The sequence below is a fragment of the Natrix helvetica genome (assembly GCF_964273705.1).
Source record: "Natrix helvetica genome assembly, chromosome: 2".
Classification (NCBI taxonomy): Eukaryota; Metazoa; Chordata; class Lepidosauria; order Squamata; family Natricidae; genus Natrix; species Natrix helvetica.
This window is the reverse complement of record NC_138552.1, coordinates 174,671,024-174,692,621: the sequence shown is the minus strand read 5'-3', so window position 1 is coordinate 174,692,621 and position 21,598 is coordinate 174,671,024. Positions and strand designations below refer to the sequence as shown.

The 21,598-nt window shown below is 42.9% G+C and overlaps 2 protein-coding genes across 3 annotated transcripts; both read right to left on the bottom strand.

Annotated features, from left to right (window-relative positions):
- Window positions 1–5,185: 5,185 nt before the first annotated feature.
- LOC309387414 (uncharacterized protein C6orf163 homolog) lies at window positions 5,186–13,687 on the bottom strand (the record flags this gene model as incomplete). Its single annotated transcript, XM_081943891.1, has 5 exons — window positions 5,186–5,606; window positions 7,096–7,298; window positions 8,275–8,382; window positions 10,300–10,394; window positions 13,540–13,687. 5 exons carry the CDS (start codon window positions 13,685–13,687, stop codon window positions 5,186–5,188), a joined length of 975 nt encoding a protein of 324 aa, XP_081800017.1.
- A 543-nt stretch (window positions 13,688–14,230) lies between these two features.
- On the bottom strand, window positions 14,231–18,629 carry SMIM8 (small integral membrane protein 8). 2 transcript variants are annotated; one of them, XM_081944405.1, is made up of 3 exons: window positions 18,538–18,629; window positions 15,995–16,312; window positions 14,231–14,913 (listed from the first exon to the last, which is right to left on the bottom strand). In XM_081944405.1, the coding sequence occupies exons 2-3, from the start codon at window positions 16,127–16,129 to the stop codon at window positions 14,755–14,757; spliced, it is 294 nt and encodes a 97-aa protein (XP_081800531.1). In that variant the 5' UTR covers window positions 16,130–16,312; window positions 18,538–18,629; the 3' UTR covers window positions 14,231–14,754. The 2 variants fall into 2 exon arrangements, with proteins under 2 accessions (XP_081800531.1, XP_081800532.1); XM_081944406.1 differs by lacking the exon at window positions 18,538–18,629 and adding an exon at window positions 17,916–18,420.
- Between the last annotated feature and the right edge of the window lie 2,969 nt (window positions 18,630–21,598).

Below are 21,598 nucleotides of genomic sequence, written 5' to 3'. Positions count from 1 at the left end.
TCCTAACTATGTATTTAGTAGACACGTGTCAAGAGGCTAAGAGGGATCCCGTAAAGAATCTCTTGCCAACTAACTGCAGGTGCGAAAGAAGCACTGCCGGTCTGTTGCATTTGAACGATTGGGATAGCGCTATGGCTGCTGGAAATAGCTCTCCAAAAGACATTTGATGTGAAATTAAATGGCTCCTCGGGAGGACAAAGATTCCCTTGAGATCTCTAAGCCGAGAGGCATCATCTGAGTTGCTAAACTTCGGAGGATTACTAGATGGCAGCAAAACTCCCTCCCTTCCACTGGTCATCAGGCACTTAGTATTATAGATCTTTTCCTAGGATACTTCCAGGTAAGAATGTGACTGTGCAATCACACTCTCTCATGTGTGGGATTATAAATGGAAAACAGATTTGGCTTCTTTCCTCCCCCTCCCCCCGCCCCCCAAGAAAAGTTGCCTAATCTCTGTGACTCTGAATTTATTTTAATAAACAGTGCCAGGATTCTGCTCTCACCGTATGCCTCCCCCTTTCCTAACTAAATATTTGAGGCTTTCCCCCCACTCCCTATAATGCCCTAATGACTTACTGGAGAAGAGCCTAATGCTGGGAAAGATTGAGGGCAAAAGAAGAAGAGGACGACAGAGAAGGAAGCGGCTGGATGGAGTTACTGAAGCAGTCAGCATGAGATTAAATGGACTCCAGAGGATGGTAGAGGACAGGAAGGCCTGGAGGAATGTTGTCCATGGGGGTCATAATGGGTTGGACACAAGTTTGCAACTAACGATGATATAATGCCCTAGAATGTCCCTAGTTGGGCTTTTGGTAAGTCCCAAGTTCAGTCTTTGTTTCCACAACCTGTACAGCCTTTTACTCATGTGCAGTTTAAATCAGGACCAATATTGCCTTGGGATTTCATCCATCCGACTCACCAATTTTATCCATTCCTGGACCTGGAGGTGCTGCTTATTACCACGCCTGACTTGTCATCTCTCAGACATCTGCATCTGTGCTCAAAATTGAGCTGCCCTTGAAGAGTCTCTGGAAGCTACAGCTGGTGTAGAATTCAACAGTTGCAGGTAGACCTGGTCATACATCTACTTTGCAAACTGCACAGGCTAAATGGAGGCTTTTGAGTGCAATCCAAGGTGCTGGTTGTCACCTATAATGGCACAGGTCTAAGTTCTTTATGGACGAATTGTCTCTGGTGGTTTCTGCCTCTTTTATATATACTTTAATAGAGTGAGCATGTTCTAGATCCCTTCCTTGGAACAATCTCATTCAAAGGGATTTAGGAGACATGTCTTCTCAGTGATGGCATCTGCCCTGTGGAATGCTTCCCCCCACCCCCCACTTTTACCCAAGTAATCCAGTCGTGTTCACTTTTAACATACTCATGCAAAACTGCCCTTGTGTATGGTTCAAATCAGTGGTGGATTTCCATTTTTTTTTTTACTACCGGTTCACTTGTGTGTGTGCACGCAACACTTCTGTGCATATGCAGAAGGGTGGGTGGGCGGAAACTCCTGCTGTCCGCTTTACCGCTTTACCCGATCCGGGCCGAAGTGAGAGCAACCCACCTCTGGTTCAAATGTTACAGGTAGTGCAACTAATGTGAGGTTGCTATACACAAAATATCCTTTTACTGAAACAAGGACCAACTCCCTTACTCAAAAAATGCTGACATCACCACATGGGCTCAGCCACAGGTCACATCCTAGATACCTTTCATCATCCAGGACTTACGTGGATTCTAATATTATTACTTCTTATTGTATCATCTTATTGGTTATTTGACTTTTGGGATTTTTTATACTTTTTTTTTAGCTTGCGTGGGTGTATGGTATCATGGCAATACATGGCAAAGTATTAATTACAATGAGGTTATAAAGAATTTAGCCTCTAAATTTTTGCATCACTGGGGAGGGCAGGAATTGAGTGACCATAAAAAATGGATTTGACACTAGTACATGAGGCCTACAGGTTTCCCCTCTCCCCATCATGTTTATAACAGTGAGGATGGAAACATTGCACGCATGCTCATTGGGGTTGCACTCCAGAAAAGCCAATTTCCAGGTTCTAGTGCACATGCACACCCGATAATCAGCTTGCCAGCACACATGCACAGGCTGGTTTTTGGAACTGCTGCACGAGCAAAGGGATTGCGCTCTGGAAAAGCCAAACTTTTGGGTTCTGGTGCACATGCGCACCCAACAATCAGCTGGCCGGCGTGCATATGCAGACCAGTTTTCGGCACTGCTGCATGCGTGAAGGACAGCTGATCATCATGCGCGCCAAAAACCTAGAAGACAAACAGGCAAGGCTGCACATGCTGGGTGACATACCTTTGCATGCTACTTTGGGCACATGTGCCATAGGTTCACCATCATGGCCTTTATAAGCTGCACAGAACGTAGAAGGGGTATAGTAGGTTATGGACTAGGTACGGATCAGTGACGTGCGGTCACTAGAGGCAAGGGAGGCACGGCCTCACCTCTCTTCATGGAATAATAGTATATAATATTATATACTATATATATATAATATTATATACATCCGTCCGGCCGCGCCCGGGAGACGCGGAGGGAGAAATGTTGTCGGCGCCTCCGGATGACGAACCAGTCGCTTGCTTTCGTCATCGGGAGGCCGACAACATTTCTGCCTCCGCGTCTCCCGGGCGCGGATGGCGCCGAAGCAGTCCGGCGAGCGAGCGAGGCAGCGAGATCTTCGGTCACTCGTACACCGGACTGCTTCCGCATCTCCCGGGTGCGGATGGACGAAGGTAGCCAGAATGGCGCCGAGGCAGTCCGGTGGACGAGTGACCGAAGATCTCGCTGCCTCGCTCGCTCGCCGGACTGCTTCGGCGCCATTCTGGCTACCTTCGTCCATCCACGCCCGGGAGATGCGGAAGCAGTCCGGTGGACGAGTGACCGAAGATCTCGCTGCCTCGCTCGCTCGCTCGCCGGACTGCTTCGGCGCCATTCTGGCTACCTTCGTCCATCCGCGCCCGGGAGATGCGGAAGCAGTCCGGTGGACGAGTGACCGAAGATCTCGCTGCCTCGCTCGCTCGCTCGCCGGACTGCTTCGGCGCCATTCTGGCTACCTTCGTCCATCCGCGCCCGGGAGATGCGGAAGCAGTCCGGTGGACGAGTGACCGAAGATCTCGCTGCCTCGCTCGCTCGCTCGCCGGACTGCTTCGGCGCCATTCTGGCTACCTTCGTCCATCCGCGCCCGGGAGATGCGGAAGCAGTCCGGTGGACGAGTGACCGAAGATCTCGCTGCCTCGCTCGCTCGCTCGCCGGACTGCTTCGGCGCCATTCTGGCTACCTTCGTCCATCCGCGCCCGGGAGATGCGGAAGCAGTCCGGTGGACGAGTGACCGAAGATCTCGCTGCCTCGCTCGCTCGCTCGCCGGACTGCTTCGGCGCCATTCTGCTACCTTCGTCCATCCGCGCCCGGGAGATGCGGAAGCAGTCCGGTGGACGAGTGACCGAAGATCTCGCTGCCTCGCTCGCTCGCTCGCCGGACTGCTTCGGCGCCATTCTGGCTACCTTCGTCCATCCGCGCCCGGGAGACGTGGAGGCAGTAATGTTATCGGCCTCCCGATGACGAAAGCAAGCGACTGGTTCGTCATCTGGAGGCGCTGACAACATTTCTCCCTCCGCATCTCCCGGGCGCGGATGGACGAAGGTAGCCAGAATGGCGCCGAAGCAGTCCGGCGAGTGAGCGAGCAAGGCAGCAAGCGAGGCAGCGAGATCTTCGGTCACTCGTCCACCGGACTGCTTCCGCATCTCCCGGGCGCGAGCGAGCGACGCAGCCTGATCTTCGGTCGCTTCCAGAGCCGGAGCGGGATGGAGCAGCCACCGCCTTGGAAGTGAGTCGCGCGGACGGAGCTTTGGGGCTGAGGAGAGAGGCAGGGACGGAGGGAGTGGGGGGAGAGGAGCCGCCCCCCTCACCCCCCAGGCAATGGGGAAAGCTTTCCCGAAATGGGGGTGTCGCGGGAAATAAAAAGGGCGCGCGCTGGGGGGGGACGCTGGGGGGGGACGAAGGAGGCTTTGGCGTGCCTTAGAGGCGGGCGGGCAAGCAACGAAAGGAGCAGCGAGGGCGGGCGGTGGCTGCAGGCGGTGGCTGCAGGCGGTGGCTGCAGGCGGCAAGGCTTGAGCGGGGTGAAAGGGACTGGTGCCGGTGGAGGAAGTAATGCTACGCCGCGGTCCCCTTAATGTTCACTCAGGAAGGCGGAGAACGAGACCACGTGGTCTGCACACGTGGTCTGCACACGTGGTCTGCACATGTGGTCCCATTCCCCGCCTTCCTGATGACGTCACCAGCCTCCCCAGCCATAACCCTCACCGCACGTCACTGGTACGGATAATATTTTAAAAATCATAATATTACAGAGAGTATTATCTAACCCATAGAATCAGCAATTTAAATCTCATGTCCAATAAAGCAAGCTAAAGCAGTTATGAAAATGAGTGAGGCTGACATTGCTTCCCATGATGTACTATGCATACATTTCATGTTAGCTGTGATCAGATTTCACAATTTTTGAAACCATGTGAACTTTCCATTGACAGTACTGATATTTGTGCATATAGAAATCAGGTTTTTTTTTGTTCAGATAGTCCTCGGCTTACAACCATTCATTTAATGACTATTCAAAATTACTTCACTGAAAAAAATCTGACTTATGACCATTTTCACACTTATGACCGTTGCTGCATCCCAATATGTCACGTAATCAAAATTCAGGTGCTTGGCAACTGACTCATATTTATAACGGTTGCAATGTCCCTGGGTCATGTGATCGCCTTTTGCCACTTTTTGACAAGCAAAGCCAATGGGAAGCCAGATTCACTTAACGACCATGGTAAACTGGGGCAAAATTCACTTAATAAGTGTCTTTCTTAACAACAGAAAGTTTGGGCTCACTTGCGATCGTTAAGTCAAGGACTACCTGTATACACAAATGTCAGAACCTCCCATATTTTCACCTTGAGGCTATGGACCTAATTCTGCCACATTGGTTTTTTCTTGGCCCATGAATAAGGGAGATTTAAGTTCCTTTACAACCACATGTTCATTCTACAGTGGATTTATTTGTTTTTCCCCAGCACCTCCGCATCCCCTTAGGACATATTGGTACCTCTGGAGTCAATCCACTACTCTCCCGAGAGCCTTTCCTGATGGACATTGATCTTACAGTTCTACACCAGAGTCTCTGAATTCAGATATTTTTCGGAAAGGTAAGATGAAATCTGCTTGTCCCGGGGCAAGCTGCGGAAATGTGAGGTTAATGTATTTCTGAAAAGCTTCCCTGATTTCTAATATTTCGGCTTCCAAGCTGTCTTTCCAGGCTGTCATACATTCCAGCTGCTGGTTCAGAGATAGGATTTCACTTTCTTTCTTGTTCACTTCAATGTTCACCACTTCAAGCTGAGCCTCGCGAATATTGTCAGCACTTTCAAGCAGTTTCCTCGTCTCTTCCTCAAACTCCTTTTGGGAGACCAGAAAGGCGGTTTCCAGTTCATGTTTTTTCTCCCAGGTTAACCGTTGCAGGTTTTTCTGATAAATTTCGTTGGCAATGATCCCAGCCTGGTGGATTTGATCTGAAAATTTTCTGGATGAATGAAAGGAAAGGGCATACCATCTGTTTAGAAACGATTTCCATTGCAAGTGATTTTGTACTTAAGTTTACGTAAATTGCATAATTAAATTATACAATTATGTAGAGAGTTATGACAAGAAAAAAGAATAACCTCAGAGTGAAATCTGTAGACTAAGAAGATAACCTTGACAGAAATATTCACTATTCATCACCAAGACAGCGGATTGATATCTGTGTGAAACACACTTTAAGCCTGCAACATATAGATAATATTCAGAAGTAGCTCAGGTAGACATCTCCCTAATTCACTGAGAATAAGAAAGGGGAGAAGTTCCAGCACAATGACATTTTTAAGATTCTGGTATTATAGGTAAAGGTTTCCCTCACACATATGTGCTAGTCGTTCCCGACTCTAGGACATGGTGCTTATCTCCGTTTCAAAGCCGAAGAGCCAGCGCTGTCCGAAGACGTCTCCATGGTCATGTGGCCGGCATGACTAAATGGCGAAGGCGCATGGAACGCGGTTACCTTCCCACCAAAGGTGGTCCCTATTTTTCTTCTTTTATTTTTACGTGCTTTTGAACTGCTAGGTTGCCAGAAGCTGGGACAAGTAATGGGAGCTCACTCTGTTACGCGGTACTAGGGATTCGGACTGCCAACCTTTCTGATCGACAAGCTCAGCATCTCATAAATATGAACCAATTGCCAAGCATCTGAATTTTGATCACTTGAACACAGGATTACTACAACCGTTGTATGTGTGAAAAATGGTCATGTCACTTTTTTCAGTGCTGTTATAACTACAAATGGCCACTAAATGAACTGTTGTAAGTCGAGGACTACCTGTATTTTCTTGGTCTGGTTGATCTAGCAGGGATGACAAAATCCAAATGGCAAAACTCACATTTATTTTATCACGCTAGCTTGCGCTCCTAAACACAGTTAGGGAGCTAGCTATTCAGACTCAGTAAAACAATTGCAAAACCTGTCAATGTCTGCCTGGCACATAACAGCTGGACAGGTTAGAATGTGCTTTTCTGAAATAAATGTATTTTTTTTAAAAAGGTTACATTTTATATAGATATTTCTCTAATTAAGGTTGAGGAGAGAAAATACAAAGATACCAATAGTCGTTCAAGTTTTACATAGGTATGGTAGACCCTGTCACCTCAGATGTGGTCAGATATGGTTTTCTGCTGGCAGAAAGAAGGAACTTTTCTAACAGCACATCGGCCTTAAGTGGGAAGAGAGAATAACGCTAGAAAAATGCTCTAACTAGCACAAGGTAATGGTCTTGTACATAATTATTTAAAACACTAGGGAAAGAATATTCTACATTTGCACGCGTAACACAAAGGCCTGCTATGCTGGATCTTAACAACCATTGAATAGAGCAGCTTGAGGAAGATTTCTTCCCTTCAGAAAATTCGGGATTAAAGCCAATGCTGATCAGAAATCAGATTTTTTTTTTAAAGGACATGGGATAAGTTAAGCTCAGTACTTTTCCTGTTTGGCAAGAAGTACAGCTGCCTTGCATCTCTCATCCTGCCTCCCTTCAGCCACAGCTTCCATTTTTTCCATAGCCAGCTGTAGTATCAACCGTTGAAGTTTGTGAGTGTTCCTCTGTTCAGCAGCCTCTGATTCTCTCTTCAGCTCCACTTCCAAGTGCTGCAGCATTTCGGCCCTTGTCTTCTTCACAGTATTCTTCAGCAAAAATGAACACACCGATAAACACATCAGAAGAACAAGCAAACAGAACAAGGAAGCGTTACCATTTCTTCCCCCTGCTTCAAATAAGAGCCCGGAAAGAGGCAGATTGAGGTTTTGAATTCTCTCCTAAGCCCCCACCCCACCCCGTGTGTGAAAACCTAGCATGTTGTGAGGAAAAATTAGAAGATTTAGATCACTACAATTTCCTGATCTTTTCATGTGTAAGAGAAAGGAGATATGTGACACCGATTAAGAACTAGGAAAGATAGTATCTTCTGTAAGTTCTACATGCTCATATAGATCTGTTGCCTGTTTCTGCTTTCACGAATTAGATAGAGTGCTGTATAGGTGGCCCTCGACTTACCACCACAATTGAGGCCAAGATTTCTGTTGCCGAGTGAAACATTTGTTAGGTGAATTTGCTCCATTTTAGGACTTTTGTTGCCATGTTGTTAAGCGAATCGCCTGCAGTTGGCAATTTAGTAGCATGCTTGTTGAGTGAATCTGGCCTCCCCCATTAACTTTGCTCGTCAGGAAGTCACAAAAGGTGATCACATGACCCCGGGACGCTGCAACCGTCATAAATATGAATCAGTTGCCAAGTGCCTGAATTTTGATAAGTTGATAACGGGGATGTTGCAATGGTCATAAGTGTGAAAAACGGTCACAAGTCACTTTTTTTCAGTGCCGCCGTAACTTTTGAATGGTCACTAAATGTAGTGTTGTAAGTCAAGGACTACCTGTAAAGAGAATTGGCTTTCTTATTACCTTTTTTCCTCTGTCCCCTTGCCAATCTGTTCCCGAGGATTAGATAACCTTTGGAAATGATATATGATATAGATATACTGTAGGAGGAAGAGTCTCAAATCACCGGAAATCAGTTTCTTATGCTAATGATATGTCTGTGTAAGTTCCAAAGCATTGTGTTGTTGTTTCATATGGTGGATACAAAAATAAAATTACTACTGACTTCTAATATTTGTTGATGTTTCTTTTTAAGTTCTTCAATATCTTTCTGGTGCAGGGCTTCAGCACGAGTGAGAGCGTCTTCTACTGCATATTCTTTCTCTGTTTCAGCCTACAAAACAGGCCATGAATAGAAATTAATGTAATTTTAATTAAACACAACTGTGCTGAAGACAACACAAAGGACCGATCACACAGTACAGTCTCAATTGCTATGATGCAGTGGTGGGATTCAATTTTTTTTACAACTGGTTCTGTGGGCGTGGCTTGGTGGGTGTGGCTTGGTGGGCGTGGCAGGGGAAGGATACTGAAAAATCCCCATTCCCTCCCAATCAGCTGGGACTCAGGAGGCAGAGAATAGAGGGGGATGGAGCCAGTCAGAGGTGGTATTTACCAGTTCTCCGAACTACTCAAAATTTCCGCTACCGGTTCTCCAAAACTGGCCAGAACCTACTGAATACCACCTCTGCTATGATGGCTCTTTAGCAACAGTGTTGCACTTGTTAATGGAATTGATTCTTCTCTCATTGTGTCCTCCCCAACCTGTCCTAGATGGGTTATTCAAGAAGGAAAAGTGCACAAGCAGACGTCAACTCTAACCCTAGATTTGTTACAATGGTCTTCGACTTACAACCATTTGTTTAATGACCATTCAAAGTTACAACAGAACTGAAAGAAGTGACTTATGACCAGTTTGCACACTTACAACCATTGCAACATTCCCATGGTCATATGGACAAAATTCAGGCACTTGGCAACCGGCATGTATATATAGTTGGTTACAGTGTCCTGGGGTTATGCAATCACCATTTGTAATCTTTCCAGCCTGCTTCCAACAAATGTGGAAGAAGCCAGATTTATCTTGTGACTGATGATTCACTTAACAACTGCAGCGATTTGCTTAACAACTGTGGCACAAAAGGTCATAAAATGGGGCAAAACTCACTTAACAACTGTTTTGCAAAGCAGTGGACATTTTGGGCTCGGTTGTGATTGTAAGTCAAGGACTACCAGTAATTCTTCATAACTTGAGAAGAGCATAAGAATAGCGCTCTGGAAGCAGGCTTATTTTGTTTTATTATTACTAATATTTGCATCACTGTGTGCTTCAGCTAATTCCAGTGCTTCTTTTAAATTTAAAATGAAGTCAATGCAATAAAATTCTACTTCATGTACATTGAACACCTCAAACAATGTTCTCAAAAGTAAAATCAATTGCCTAATTGAAAATGCAATTGAGAAGTTGGAACCTTAGTCACGTGGTCTAGATTTGAACTTTTATTGTCACTCTTTGGGAAGAAATCCATAGGATATTTAAGTCAAAGATTATTGGTTAAGGATGGATAGCATTCGAATTCGATCAATATTTTTTTGTACAGGCAAAAACTATTATTAAAAAAGATCATCACATTTAAAAAAAGATGTTGAGACTCTGGAAAGATTGTAGAGGAGAGCAACAAAAATGAGTAAGGCATTTGAAGAACTAAAGCATATGAAGAACAGTTGCAGGAATTGGGTTTGTCTAGTAAAAAGAAGGACTAGGGGTAACATGATAGGAGTCTTCCAATATTTGAGGGGCTGCCACAAAGAAGAGGGGGTCAAGCTATTCTCTAAAGCACCGGAAGGCAAGACAAAAAGCAATGGATGGAAACTAATCAAGCAGATAAGCAATCTAAAACTAAGGAGAAATTTCCTAACAGTGAGAACAATTCACCTGTGGAACAGCTTGCCTTCAGAAGTTGTGGGTGTTCCATCACTGGCGGCTTTTAAAAAGAAACTGAACTCCCACTCTTGTCTGAAAAGTTATGGGTCCTCCTGCTTGCACACGGGGTTGGACTAGATACTAGAAGATCTCCAAAATCCCCTCCAACTATATTAGTATTAAACAACACTAACACAAATCTATACCTGATTTGAACCAGTACTCGTGAAATACCCAACACCTATTAAAATGCATCACAGGAAAATCTGCATTACACAGTAAACATTAGGAATGTTTATATTTAACAAGACAGAGGAATAATTTTACCTGAAGCAAGAGCTTAGTCTGTACTTTATCTATTCGTTTTTGTATTTCCTGTTCTCTTTGGTCTATATCTTCTTGCTTAAGGTCTGCTCCGATCTCTATATAAAGCAATATAGTAATTGAAGGCCACAGCATATATTATGTATGGATTATGTAGGTCACACGTTCCATAAAATAATCAAAAGTTTAATTTAAAAGCATTAAACCATTACCATTGTTTTGTGAAGACTAGGTGCAGAATCAAAGGTGCCATAGTTATATTAATTAAACATATAAGAAAAATTGGTTGTGTTATGCTGCTATTCTCTGATTAGGCTCAATAAGAATTTAACCCAATAACGTAGGGAAATATGGAAATAGCAATAGCACTTAGACTTATATACTGCTCCATAGTGCTTTACAGCACTCTCTGAGCAGTTTACAGAGTCAGCATATTGCCCCCAACAATTTGGGTCCTCATTTTATTGATCTCGGAAGGTTGAGTTGACCTTGAGCAGATCACGATCGAACTCCTGGCAGTGGGCAGTTAGCCTGCAATACTGCATTCTAATCACCGTACTACCACAGATCATAAATTCCCTATCTCTATCCTAAACATTCCATATTTTATCTTGTCTCAACAGACTACATGGCAATAGCAAGATAAATCCCTACAGATATTTACAATGTACCATTGGATACTGTTCCATCTATACTGATGAAGGGATCGTGACAGAGTATTGCATCTATAGCAAGGATGTCCAACCTTGGCAAATTTAAGACTTGTGGACTTCAACTTCCATAGCTGACTTGAATTCTGGGAGCTGAAATTCACAAGTTCCCAGGTTGGACAGTCATGCTCTACAGTTTTATGCAGATATCTTCAATATCTGAAGCAGGCATTCTACATTGGTGGACAACCAGCAGTGAAGGCATCAAGCTTGCTCTTGTTTCCTTTCCAAAGTGATCAGAATAAAGATCATACAAACCAGAAATAATAATCATGTGATGCAATGATCATACCATACAAGTAAAGTATATACCATACCATAGAGTAAGGTTCTACATTTAGGCAAGAAAAACTAAATGCACAGGTACAGTATAGGTGGTACCTTGCTCAATAGTAGTAACTGTGAGAGGGATCTTGGAGTCCTAGTGGACAACCATTTAAATATGAACCAGCAGTGTGCAGCAGTTGCCAAAAAAGCCAATACAGTTCTAGGCTGCATCAACAGAGGGATAGAATCAAGGTCACGTGAAGTGTTAATACCACTTTATAATGCTTTGGTAAGGCCACATTTGGAATACTGCATTCAGTTTTGGTTGCCACGATGTAGAAAAGATGTGGAGACTCCAGAAAGAGTGCAGAGAAGAGCAACAAAGATGATTAGGGGACTGGAGACTAAAACGTATGAAGAACGGTTGCAGGAACTGGGTATGTCTAGTTTAATGAAAAGAAGGACTAGGGGAGACATGATAGCAGTGTTCCAATATCTCAGGGGTTGCCACAAAGAAGGGGGAGTCAAACTAGTCTCCAAGGCACCCGAGGGCAGAACAAGAAGCAATGGGTGGAAACCAGTAGTGGGTTTCAAAATTTTTTAGAACCTCTTCTGTAGGTGTGGCCTGCTTTGTGGGAGTGGCTTGCTGGCCATGTGACTGGGTTGGAATTGCTTGCCGGCCATGTGACCAGGTGGGAGTTGCTTGCCGGCCATGTGACTGGGTGGGCATGGCCAACTTGTAAAATGTGGTGAAACTCACAACACTCTTGCTTAGCAACAAAAATGTTGGCTCAGAAACTTTGGCACTGAAGTGTACAAGTCTTAAAGCTCTCAAGTTACAAGACCCTTGCATTCCTAACCCTTTAGAAAAAAAACCCAGGAGTGTTCAAACTTGACAGCTTTAAGACGTGTGGACTTCAACTCCCAGAATTCCTCCTCTCACTCTTCATCTTGATGATGTGTGGACGGGCGGGGGGAGGGAGCTGGAGCCGGTTCTAAACGGAACTGTAGATTTGTGGAACCTCTTCTATAGAATCGGCAGGAACCCACCCCTGGTGGAAACTAATCAAGGAGAGAAGCAACTTAGAACTGAGGAGAAATTTCCTGACAGTTAGAACAATTAATCAGTGGAACAGCTTGCCTCCAGAAGTTGTGAATGCCCCAACACTGGAAGTCTTTAAGAAGATGTTGGAGAGCCATTTGTCTGAAACGGTATAGGGTTTCCTGCCTAGGCAGGGGGTTGGACTAGAAGACCTCCAAGGTCCCTTCCAACTCTTCTATTGTATTGTATTATTATAAGTTGGAGATAAATAAGCACATTAGTCATAGCCCTAATTTTGTCATGGAAGGGTTGAAGGGGCAAAATGTAATAATGTGTAACTGAAAATTCAAGCATTAGGCATATTGTATTCTACAGTAAGCCAGGCCAAATCATTTACTGACATTAAAAGTTTCTCCATTTAAAGCCAAAGAAAACCACTGGTTCCTTTGCCAGCAGATTAAATCTGTGATCTCCCAATGACTCAACACAAAATACCAATTTTACACATTAAGCCATACTTTGCTTAACCATAGCTTGATGGAAAAGCACAACTGTCCACATTTGCATATGTTAAGCAGTGGTGGGATTCAAATAATTTAACTGGTTCTCTGCCCTAATGATTTCTTCCAACAACCAGTTCCTCAAACTGCTCAGAAAGTTAACAAACAGTTCTCCCGAAGTGGTGCGAACTGGCTGAATCCCACCACTGATGTTAAGTCATAAACTATGCTTTATGAACCACCATAGCTGGATTCATACAACATATTAAACCTAAATTAAACAAAATGTGATATCTTAGTATTTTAACCCAGTTTGTCTGAGGCCAGTGATACCGTAGATGCTTCCTCCTTGAACATATTCATTAAAAAGAATTTTTAAATATATATTCAAAGTCCGCTAAGGCAATCTTTAATAATTTAAGCAAGTTCCTGAGTTGAAGAATTCTATTTTCTGTATTATGGACCATCAAACTACCATATTGAAAGCACAGGATGACACTGTATGCATTTAGATACAAGTGACAAATTCATAAATCTCCATATATTTCATTTTCTTGTTGTTTGGTAAGTTTCAAGTAGAAAGATATCTTCCCTACCAAACCAGATGCTTTTTTCCTGAATGATATTTTCAGCCTTTTTTCTATTATTCTTCCCATTTTATGCCGATTCCTTAGAACATGTCAAAGATATGAATCATTATAGTTTATTGAGGAGATTGACTTACCCAATATATCTTTGTGTGTGTAATACCGAGTTTTATATGGTTTATATTCCCTAATCCGGTCAAAGTTTTCTGGCGTAGGAGGCGGTGGAATCAGTTTTGAACAAACAGCACAGCAAACAAAGGTATCAAAATCTGGGTTTCTAATCATGATTGCATGAGATCTTTTTCCTCCTTTGAAGAGAATGAAGTAACTGATTCAGCTGCAGATACAAACGCTTAATTCTTCCATTCAAAGCGGAATTATATTGTATGTCCCTTTGGTTCTGTGCATGTCAGTGGAATAAACAAGGTGGCTTTGTAAGCATTGCATGACAAGATGGTCAGTGAGAAGAAGAGAAAAGGACCACCATTATATGGCAAGATGTATCCACCTGCTTCTTCAGGAGCTCTTTATTCAGAAACTCTGGAAGTTACATTGCCATGACTATATCTGAGCCTTTGAGTTTAATGCCTCCCAGTAACTGTTGCTAGGCAAAGTAAGTTTTGCTCATAAAAGCATTTGAGACATCAGTTAATATTACTTAGCACCTTGGGATATTTTTTATAATTGATACGTTTTCATCTGCTTTTCTAAAACAATGTACATGAATTATTACAGCATTTACTATCCAAATATTTAAACCAAAAACTTAATATTCCACTAAATGGAAATATGCAGGGAAGCTCAAAATATTGAAATAACTCATGGGAACATATTTTAACAGATTAGTTTTATTGCCTTGAGTAAAAAATATCAATCCATCAATCATTCAATACACTAAGTCATAAATAAGTTACTTTGGAAGAGACTATGGCACAGTTTTCCCTTCTTTAATATTTAAAATATTAAAAATTTGCACAGATGGATGATTGTACAAAAGACACATTTTAGAAACTTTTTTTTCAGTGATTTACTAAAACGCTGATGCTTAATAATAAACTTTAAAATCAGGCAGTGCAGTTCTGGCAATAATTCTAAAGCATCTATGGGCACAGTATATATAAGAAATAACTCGCACATATTCTGGTACCCCTTTTTTTAATAATGTGCTTTACACAAAATATTAATCAATAACAGCATTTCACCCTGGTGTTTAAACTGTAATATTTGGTATTAAAAAGCATTCATTGTATAAAAATAAATGCTAATGCTTCAGACAAAATCCTGAAAGTCACCATACAGAAAATCAAACATTGTCTTCCATGTTGATATTTAAATCGACACTGACAGTTTTTTCAGTCCCATTTTGAAGTCTTGCGTTTCATAAGTCTGTTTCCTTCACTGTCAATAGCTTCATAGAGATCCTTTTTGTTTTCTTGTTGGGCGTGCAAGTACCCAATATAAGCTACACAAAGAGTAACTGTCACAAGGCCAAAAGCCATAACTGTTTTGTTCTGTGAAAATAAAAATAACAACTTGATATCCAGACATTGTATTTAATCCATGTTCTATAAACCATGCATCCTAAAAGTATTTTATTAAGCTATGTCCTGATGACCTATTTGTTCTGACCTAGGCGTCCTGAGAAAGCATAAATCACAATCTTAGTCCCAAAAACCTTTTTTATTTATATGGCTGTGAATTATGGTCATTCATAGTCCGCATGGCTTCACAAACAGTCTGTGAAGATTCCGACAGATGTCTGCTTGAGTTGCCATATAGTCTTTCAGGGGAATGTTGATAAACGCCCACCTTATCTCCCTTGAAATGCTGCCAGAGACCTAATTGCCAAATGCAGAGCAAGGCCAAACTTAGCACAGAGTCGAACAGAACTTTTCAAAGCTTGTACTGACCAGATGAACTAATTGCTTCCTGCAAAAGCCCACGTCTCATTTGCACCTCTTTTTTGTCTTATGGGAAGGGCCAATAATCTCCAAGCCTTAGTCCCGAGTTGACCCTGTTTTCTTAATTGTTTTTGCCTCTGGCAGCCCTGCGCATGCGCACATTGGGAACAAGCTCCTGCTGTTCTTCTGCCTCACTGATGTCAGACTCCAGAGGCAGCAAATAACTACCAGATGGCCTTGGCCCCCTCTCTGCTCCAAAGCAGAGCCCTCATCCAAGCCTTCCCCAGACTCCAGACTGGCCCATGTTCCTCTCCAACCTCCTCACTGTCCGACTCTGCTGCCAGCTCCACAGCCTGCGGCGGACTACAACATTATTTTATTTTCCATCTTAAATCTAGCTGTCAGAGAGAAAAGCAAATGGTTAGAATTAAGGCTTCAGTCCTCTATATAACTGGAAACAAACCCCATCCAATACTATTAAATTATTAATGAGCAGAGAGTTTAGAATTGCACTGAAGCCACCGTGACCATTAGGAAAAGTTGACATAAGATCCAACTGTGTTTTTGAAAACTACAGCAAGTGGCAGCACCACTTAAATAACATGTTAAACTCGAGACTGTGAAACTGAGCTGCAGGCAAAAAGATGGATGTATTTAAATCATCTGTCCCAAATAATTGCTGTTCTCTTACAGGTTTAATGAAAAGTTCTGGATTCACAGCACGGAACAAAGTAGTTGTTTGGACACTTCGGAGGCCCGGAATTCGATAATCTTTCTTTTTGGGTGCTTCATGTTGTACGTCTGGAGGCTGTGGTGCTGAAGACATCTTATTGTAGCAGAAATATTTGGAACGTGTGACACTTTACTAGTATCCTATATTCTAATTGCAATCTAATTGACAAATAACAAAAAAAATCCAGGTCTATTATTTCCCAAACCTGGAAAATGCAGTGAGGTTGCTAGCCAAAGACCTTGAATGATTATTCTGTTTTTCTTTCTTAGCACCTTCCTGTCAAAACAAAACAAACAAAAAATTGTACATCAGTAAAATTGTACATCAGGATTAATTCCTGACTATGTCAGGTAGAGTTTCAAACACTGCTAGTCAGTATAACTAAGGCCAAAGCAAACAGAAGAATACATTATTTTGAAGGATATTATATAACTTCCCATTAATCTTAATTTAATATGATCCATCTATTTGATAATCCAGTGTTTTAGCCTTCCCCAATGTTGTGTCATCTGGATATCTTGATCTATGACTTCACTGTTCATCAGTTAGGGAAGATAGGAACTACAGTCCAACAAGGTGGCACAATATTGTCCCCAGATTTATGAGTTAAAACCAATGAAGTTAATTAAGAAACATCTAAGGAAGCAGCTGAAGTTCATAAAGACAATACATGTTTCACCTGCAGACGTCTTGATATTACACGGATGGAACAATCTGGAAAGCTGACAAGATTGGATTAGCGGGCATTAGCCCCTTCCATTCTCACTTCCTAGCCACCAGTGTTTAAGATGGAATGGAATCCTCTGGAGATGCATTTGGTTCCCACACTCTTAAAACCTGGCTCAGCACATAAACCTGAGTTTTAAAACTTGAAAAAAGGACATACAGGCTATGCCAGTGATGGCGAATCTATGGCATGCGTGCCACAGGTGGCACACGGAGCCATTTGTCAGGTCAAGCGAGGCGTTGCCCTGTCAGCTGGCCAGCGTGCATGCGCGTGCTGGCCAGCTGACTTTGGCCTTCTTTTGAGACCATTCTTCGCCCTCTGAAGGCTTCCTTGAAACCTCCAGAGTATGAAAAACCGGCCCTACGGGCAAACCGGAAATTCAGGAACAGACTTCTGGTTTGCTCGTAGGGCCGGTTTTTGCCCTCTGGAGCCTTCAGGACAAAATGTGGCCCTATGCCCATAGGGCCAGTTTTTTGTGCTCTGGAGGCTTCAGGGGAGCTCCTGAAGCCTCCGGAAGGCCTCAGGGGGCGGGGGAGGCTGTTTTCGCCCTCTCCAGGCTCCTATAAAGCCTCTGGAGCCTGGGGAGGACGAAAAAAGCATGCCAAAAATGGGGGGGAGCGCTGGTCGTGCACGCATGCGCAATGGGGTCATGCGCATAGCGTTATGGGTGTGGCATGCCCATGCACGACCCCCCTGCGCTCCCCCCGCTTTTGGCACACGAGCCAAAAAATGTTCACCATCACTGGTCTATGCTATGCATTTGAGGTAACTTCTTATCCTCTTTCAGCCAAACTAAAGACTATTATAATTCTTCTTCACAGGGGACCTGCTCTAGACTTCTCTTTATTTCGGTTGCCCTTCTGCATTTTTTTGAGCTCTGTGATATGCCTGAAAATGTGACGATCAAAATTGCATTCCAAATCCCTCAAGAGTAATCTTTGCCATATATTTTCATTCAATTAGCAATTCTATTTTCAACTGAATTCCTTTGATTTCTAATATGGAATCTGCCTTTTTCACATTGGCTGCACACTGGGTTGACATTTTTATCCAGCTGGCCATCAAGATCCTCTTGCTCAATCAATTCAGATCCCGTTAATATGTAAGTCACAGAGGGATTTTCTTGCGCCAACATACATTACACTTGCTTACATTGTTATTTAAGTCCTGTGATGACCACCTGCCAGTTTGGAAAGTTGATTTGACTGTGGCATTCTTCCACACCAATAGCCACGAACCAAACTGCCTTCCACCATATCAGACCATATAACTCTTTATGTTCTAAAGGGAGCAGCCTAGAGACTCCCATCACCAGCCAGCGAAAGACAACGTGCAAACTTTTTTCCTTTAGGGGTTTTTCCTTGGTAAAGAAGAAGTACAGTGGGGAGCGAGGAAAACCTGAGTGGACCATCACAATGCCAGCATCTCATTTTTGAAAAAAAATTCTGCAAGCTTTCCTGGACTCTCTACAAAGATTTCCCCAGTCCTACTTTAGAGAAAACAAAGTTTGAACCCGAGATCGCCAACGTGGGAAGCCGAAGCACAAGCAAAGAGCTCGTTTTTCTAACCGTAGCACGGCTGCCAGAAAAAAATCCGGACGGTCCCTGCGTCCGGGTCTCTTGTAAGATAGAGCCCCAGCCCAGATCTAGAACCTCCTTAGCAGTAGCTCCCTGCTAGCCTGGATGACCAGGCGCCCTCTTCGGTATTTTACCACGCTGAGCATTCCTAGGAAGACAAAAGCAAAGCATCGAAAATCCTCTAGCTTCTTGCTCACCTTCCTCCGCGGGCAACCTGAGCCGATTCCCCCCTGCACACATTCCCAACGCAGAGATAAGAAGGGGGTTTTTTAAGGGGGGGGGGCGTTTTCCGCCTCTGCCGCTCTTTTGGGCCTCCTCGAGAGCGCCCCCTATTTTGCGGAGGCCAGGACGACGCTTTGCTTTACAAGCTAGACGGCTGGGTTAGAAAGAGAGAAGTGTGAGATCAATTCAAGAGATTCTTGACAACCATGACCTGGGATGGCTGAGAATCTCTACAGACTTTTAGCTGTACAATTTGGGATGAACCCCCTTTGGATGGTGTGGGAGTGGGAATGGATTTCCAGAGGAAAAATGGCAGACTACAGGAACCAGGAGCACCACTCAGGTGACCCCGAGGACACAGATAAACCTCCAAGTGCTTCAAGGATCCTCTAAAAGGATGCAGATTACCAGCTGTCTACGTGGAATATAAATCCTTCGTTCCACACTATCCTGTCGGAGCTGAAGAAGCTTCTTGGATGAGAAGCAAAACACATTCAAAAGAAAAAAACCAAGAAAGTCCAGTGGCCTCCTGAAAAAGCACCTTTGGGACGATCAATTTAAGAGTTCGTAAGCAAGAAAGCTGCGCTTATAATTCCAGCTGCATCACCAAGCTGCTGTGAAGAGGATGAAGATTTGACAAATCCTAGCAGCTATTACAATGCTATAGGGAGAATGCTTTCCAAAAGTAGGTTGTGTTTCCGGAGCAGTCTGACTAAGACAAATCCAAGCTACCTTCAAGTTGGTCTTCCTACTCCTACAGTTTTCCAAAACCACATTGTCAATTAGGAGCTGATGTTTTATTCCTCTGTGTTTGGTTAAGTTTCCTGTCTGTTCAGGTGGAAAGAGCTTGTTTTCAACTAATGCTGTTTGACTGCATCAATTATCACACCAATTAGCAATTTGAAAGTTGTTGGTAAGCAGGTAACTGGCCTGTAGTTGCCTGATACTACCCTTTTTGTTGGATCTTTCATTATCAGGTAGGTTTTAGTCAGATGTTAACCTGTCTTCAACCACTTTGCACCGTTTGTTAAATTGTTTGGCAGTGAATGAGTGGCAATGAGTGGGTATTCAATCAAAGCCCATTCAGTTCATATTCACCAGGTACTGATCAGTTCTTCCTTGGCCACTTCTCCACCATTTCATTATTATTTTCAATTTATTCACCACCCAACTCCAGTGGACTCTTGGCAATGTACAAATCTTAAAAAAACATAAAGCCAGCTAAAATATTAAATCAGGCAGAAAGATTAAATCAGGTGGAAAGCGCCAGCAAAATATTCCCATTTGGGACCAGAGTGGGATGATCAGAGATATTCTGGAGACCCACCTGCAGCTTAAATAAAATTCCAACTACAAAGGATTAAGGTCTGGAGGCATCTGTTCCATGCATGTGGGATTCAGTCATTCATATGTATCTACCTATTTGTCTATTAAATAGTGTTAAAGCAGGTGACTCTCACATCTTGTAGATAAGTTAAACTGCCCTTCCTATCATGCCCAGCAAGCCTGGGCACCAATATGCCTACAAAACATCTCCTGAAACCAATTTTGTTGCATCCGGGACAGACGTCTGATAGAAGTTTGAACAACTGAATGTCTTTTGTTCTAGGGTTTGCTCCAGTAGAATGTATTAAGATTATCCTGTTCCCCTTTTATATTCTTACTAGCTGATAACCCAGCATTGTCCGGGTATTTATTTATAGGGGGGAATGTCTGGACCAAATGTAATTTCTAATGTTTCCCCCTTACCAGAGGGAGCCCCCTTGTGGAGTACTATGAAGCCATTACCATGGCTACTCCACTGCACTGTACACTAGAAGCCATTTTATGGCAGTACAGTAGAATTCATTTTAAGGCATAACAGGCTGTATCTTAACAGAACACACACACCAAGGGTTTTTAGGGGTGTCTTACCCCACAATATTTTTTTCCAGAGTAAGTCATCTGTGTACTAAGTTTTGTTGAAATTGCTCGAGGCATCCCAGAGTTATGCTGAAACACATACATATACACACACATTATATATATATATATATAATGTGTGTATATGTATATGTGTGTACATATATATATATATATATATATATATATATATATATATATATATATATATATATATATATATATATATATATATATATATATATATATATAATTTGTTTTCGTAGATTTTCACGGGTGTAGGTAGGCTGGTTTTGTTGTATTCGGGTCTTTTCCCGTGTAAGGTTGAGATTGTCTTTGCAACGTTTTGGCAGGATCACACCTGCCATCTTCAAGCTGTGGGCTTAAAATGGGAACGGAGCTGCCGTCTTTCTGTAAGTCTTGGTGGGAGGGGATGGGGTGGTGGCTTTGTTTCAGTAAGTAACACACAACCAATCATTCCACTTATTGAAACAAAGCCACCACCCCATCCCCTCCCACCAAGACTTACAGAAAGACGGCAGCTCCGTTCCCATTTTAAGCCCACAGCTTGAAGATGGCAGGTGTGATCCTGCCGAAACGTTGCAAAGACAATCTCAACCTTACACGGGAAAAGACCCGAATACAACAAAACCAGCATATATATATATATATATATATATATATATATATATATATATATATATATATATATATATATATATATATATATATATATATATATATATATATATATGATTGATGATAGATAGATAGATAGATAGATAGATAGATAGATAGATAGATAGATAGATGAGAGAGAGAGAGAGAGAGAGAGAGAGAGAGAGAGAGAGAGAGATGATAGACAGACAGACAGACAGACAGACAGACAGACAGACAGACATTGGAGAAATTTGGCTGCAGAGCTGTGGTTCAAACCTCTTCCTGGGAGTGACAATGTAATAAACTTATTCTCTTCTTATGTGGAGCGTCCAATTGGAAGTCAAAAATTAGCAGACCACTTAGGGAACCTTCTACAGATATGTTTGGATTCAGACTACAATTCCCAGAATTCCTAGGCAACAACATGGCCATTGCCAGTCAACATATGTAAAGAGCCTGGGAAGGCTAAGATTA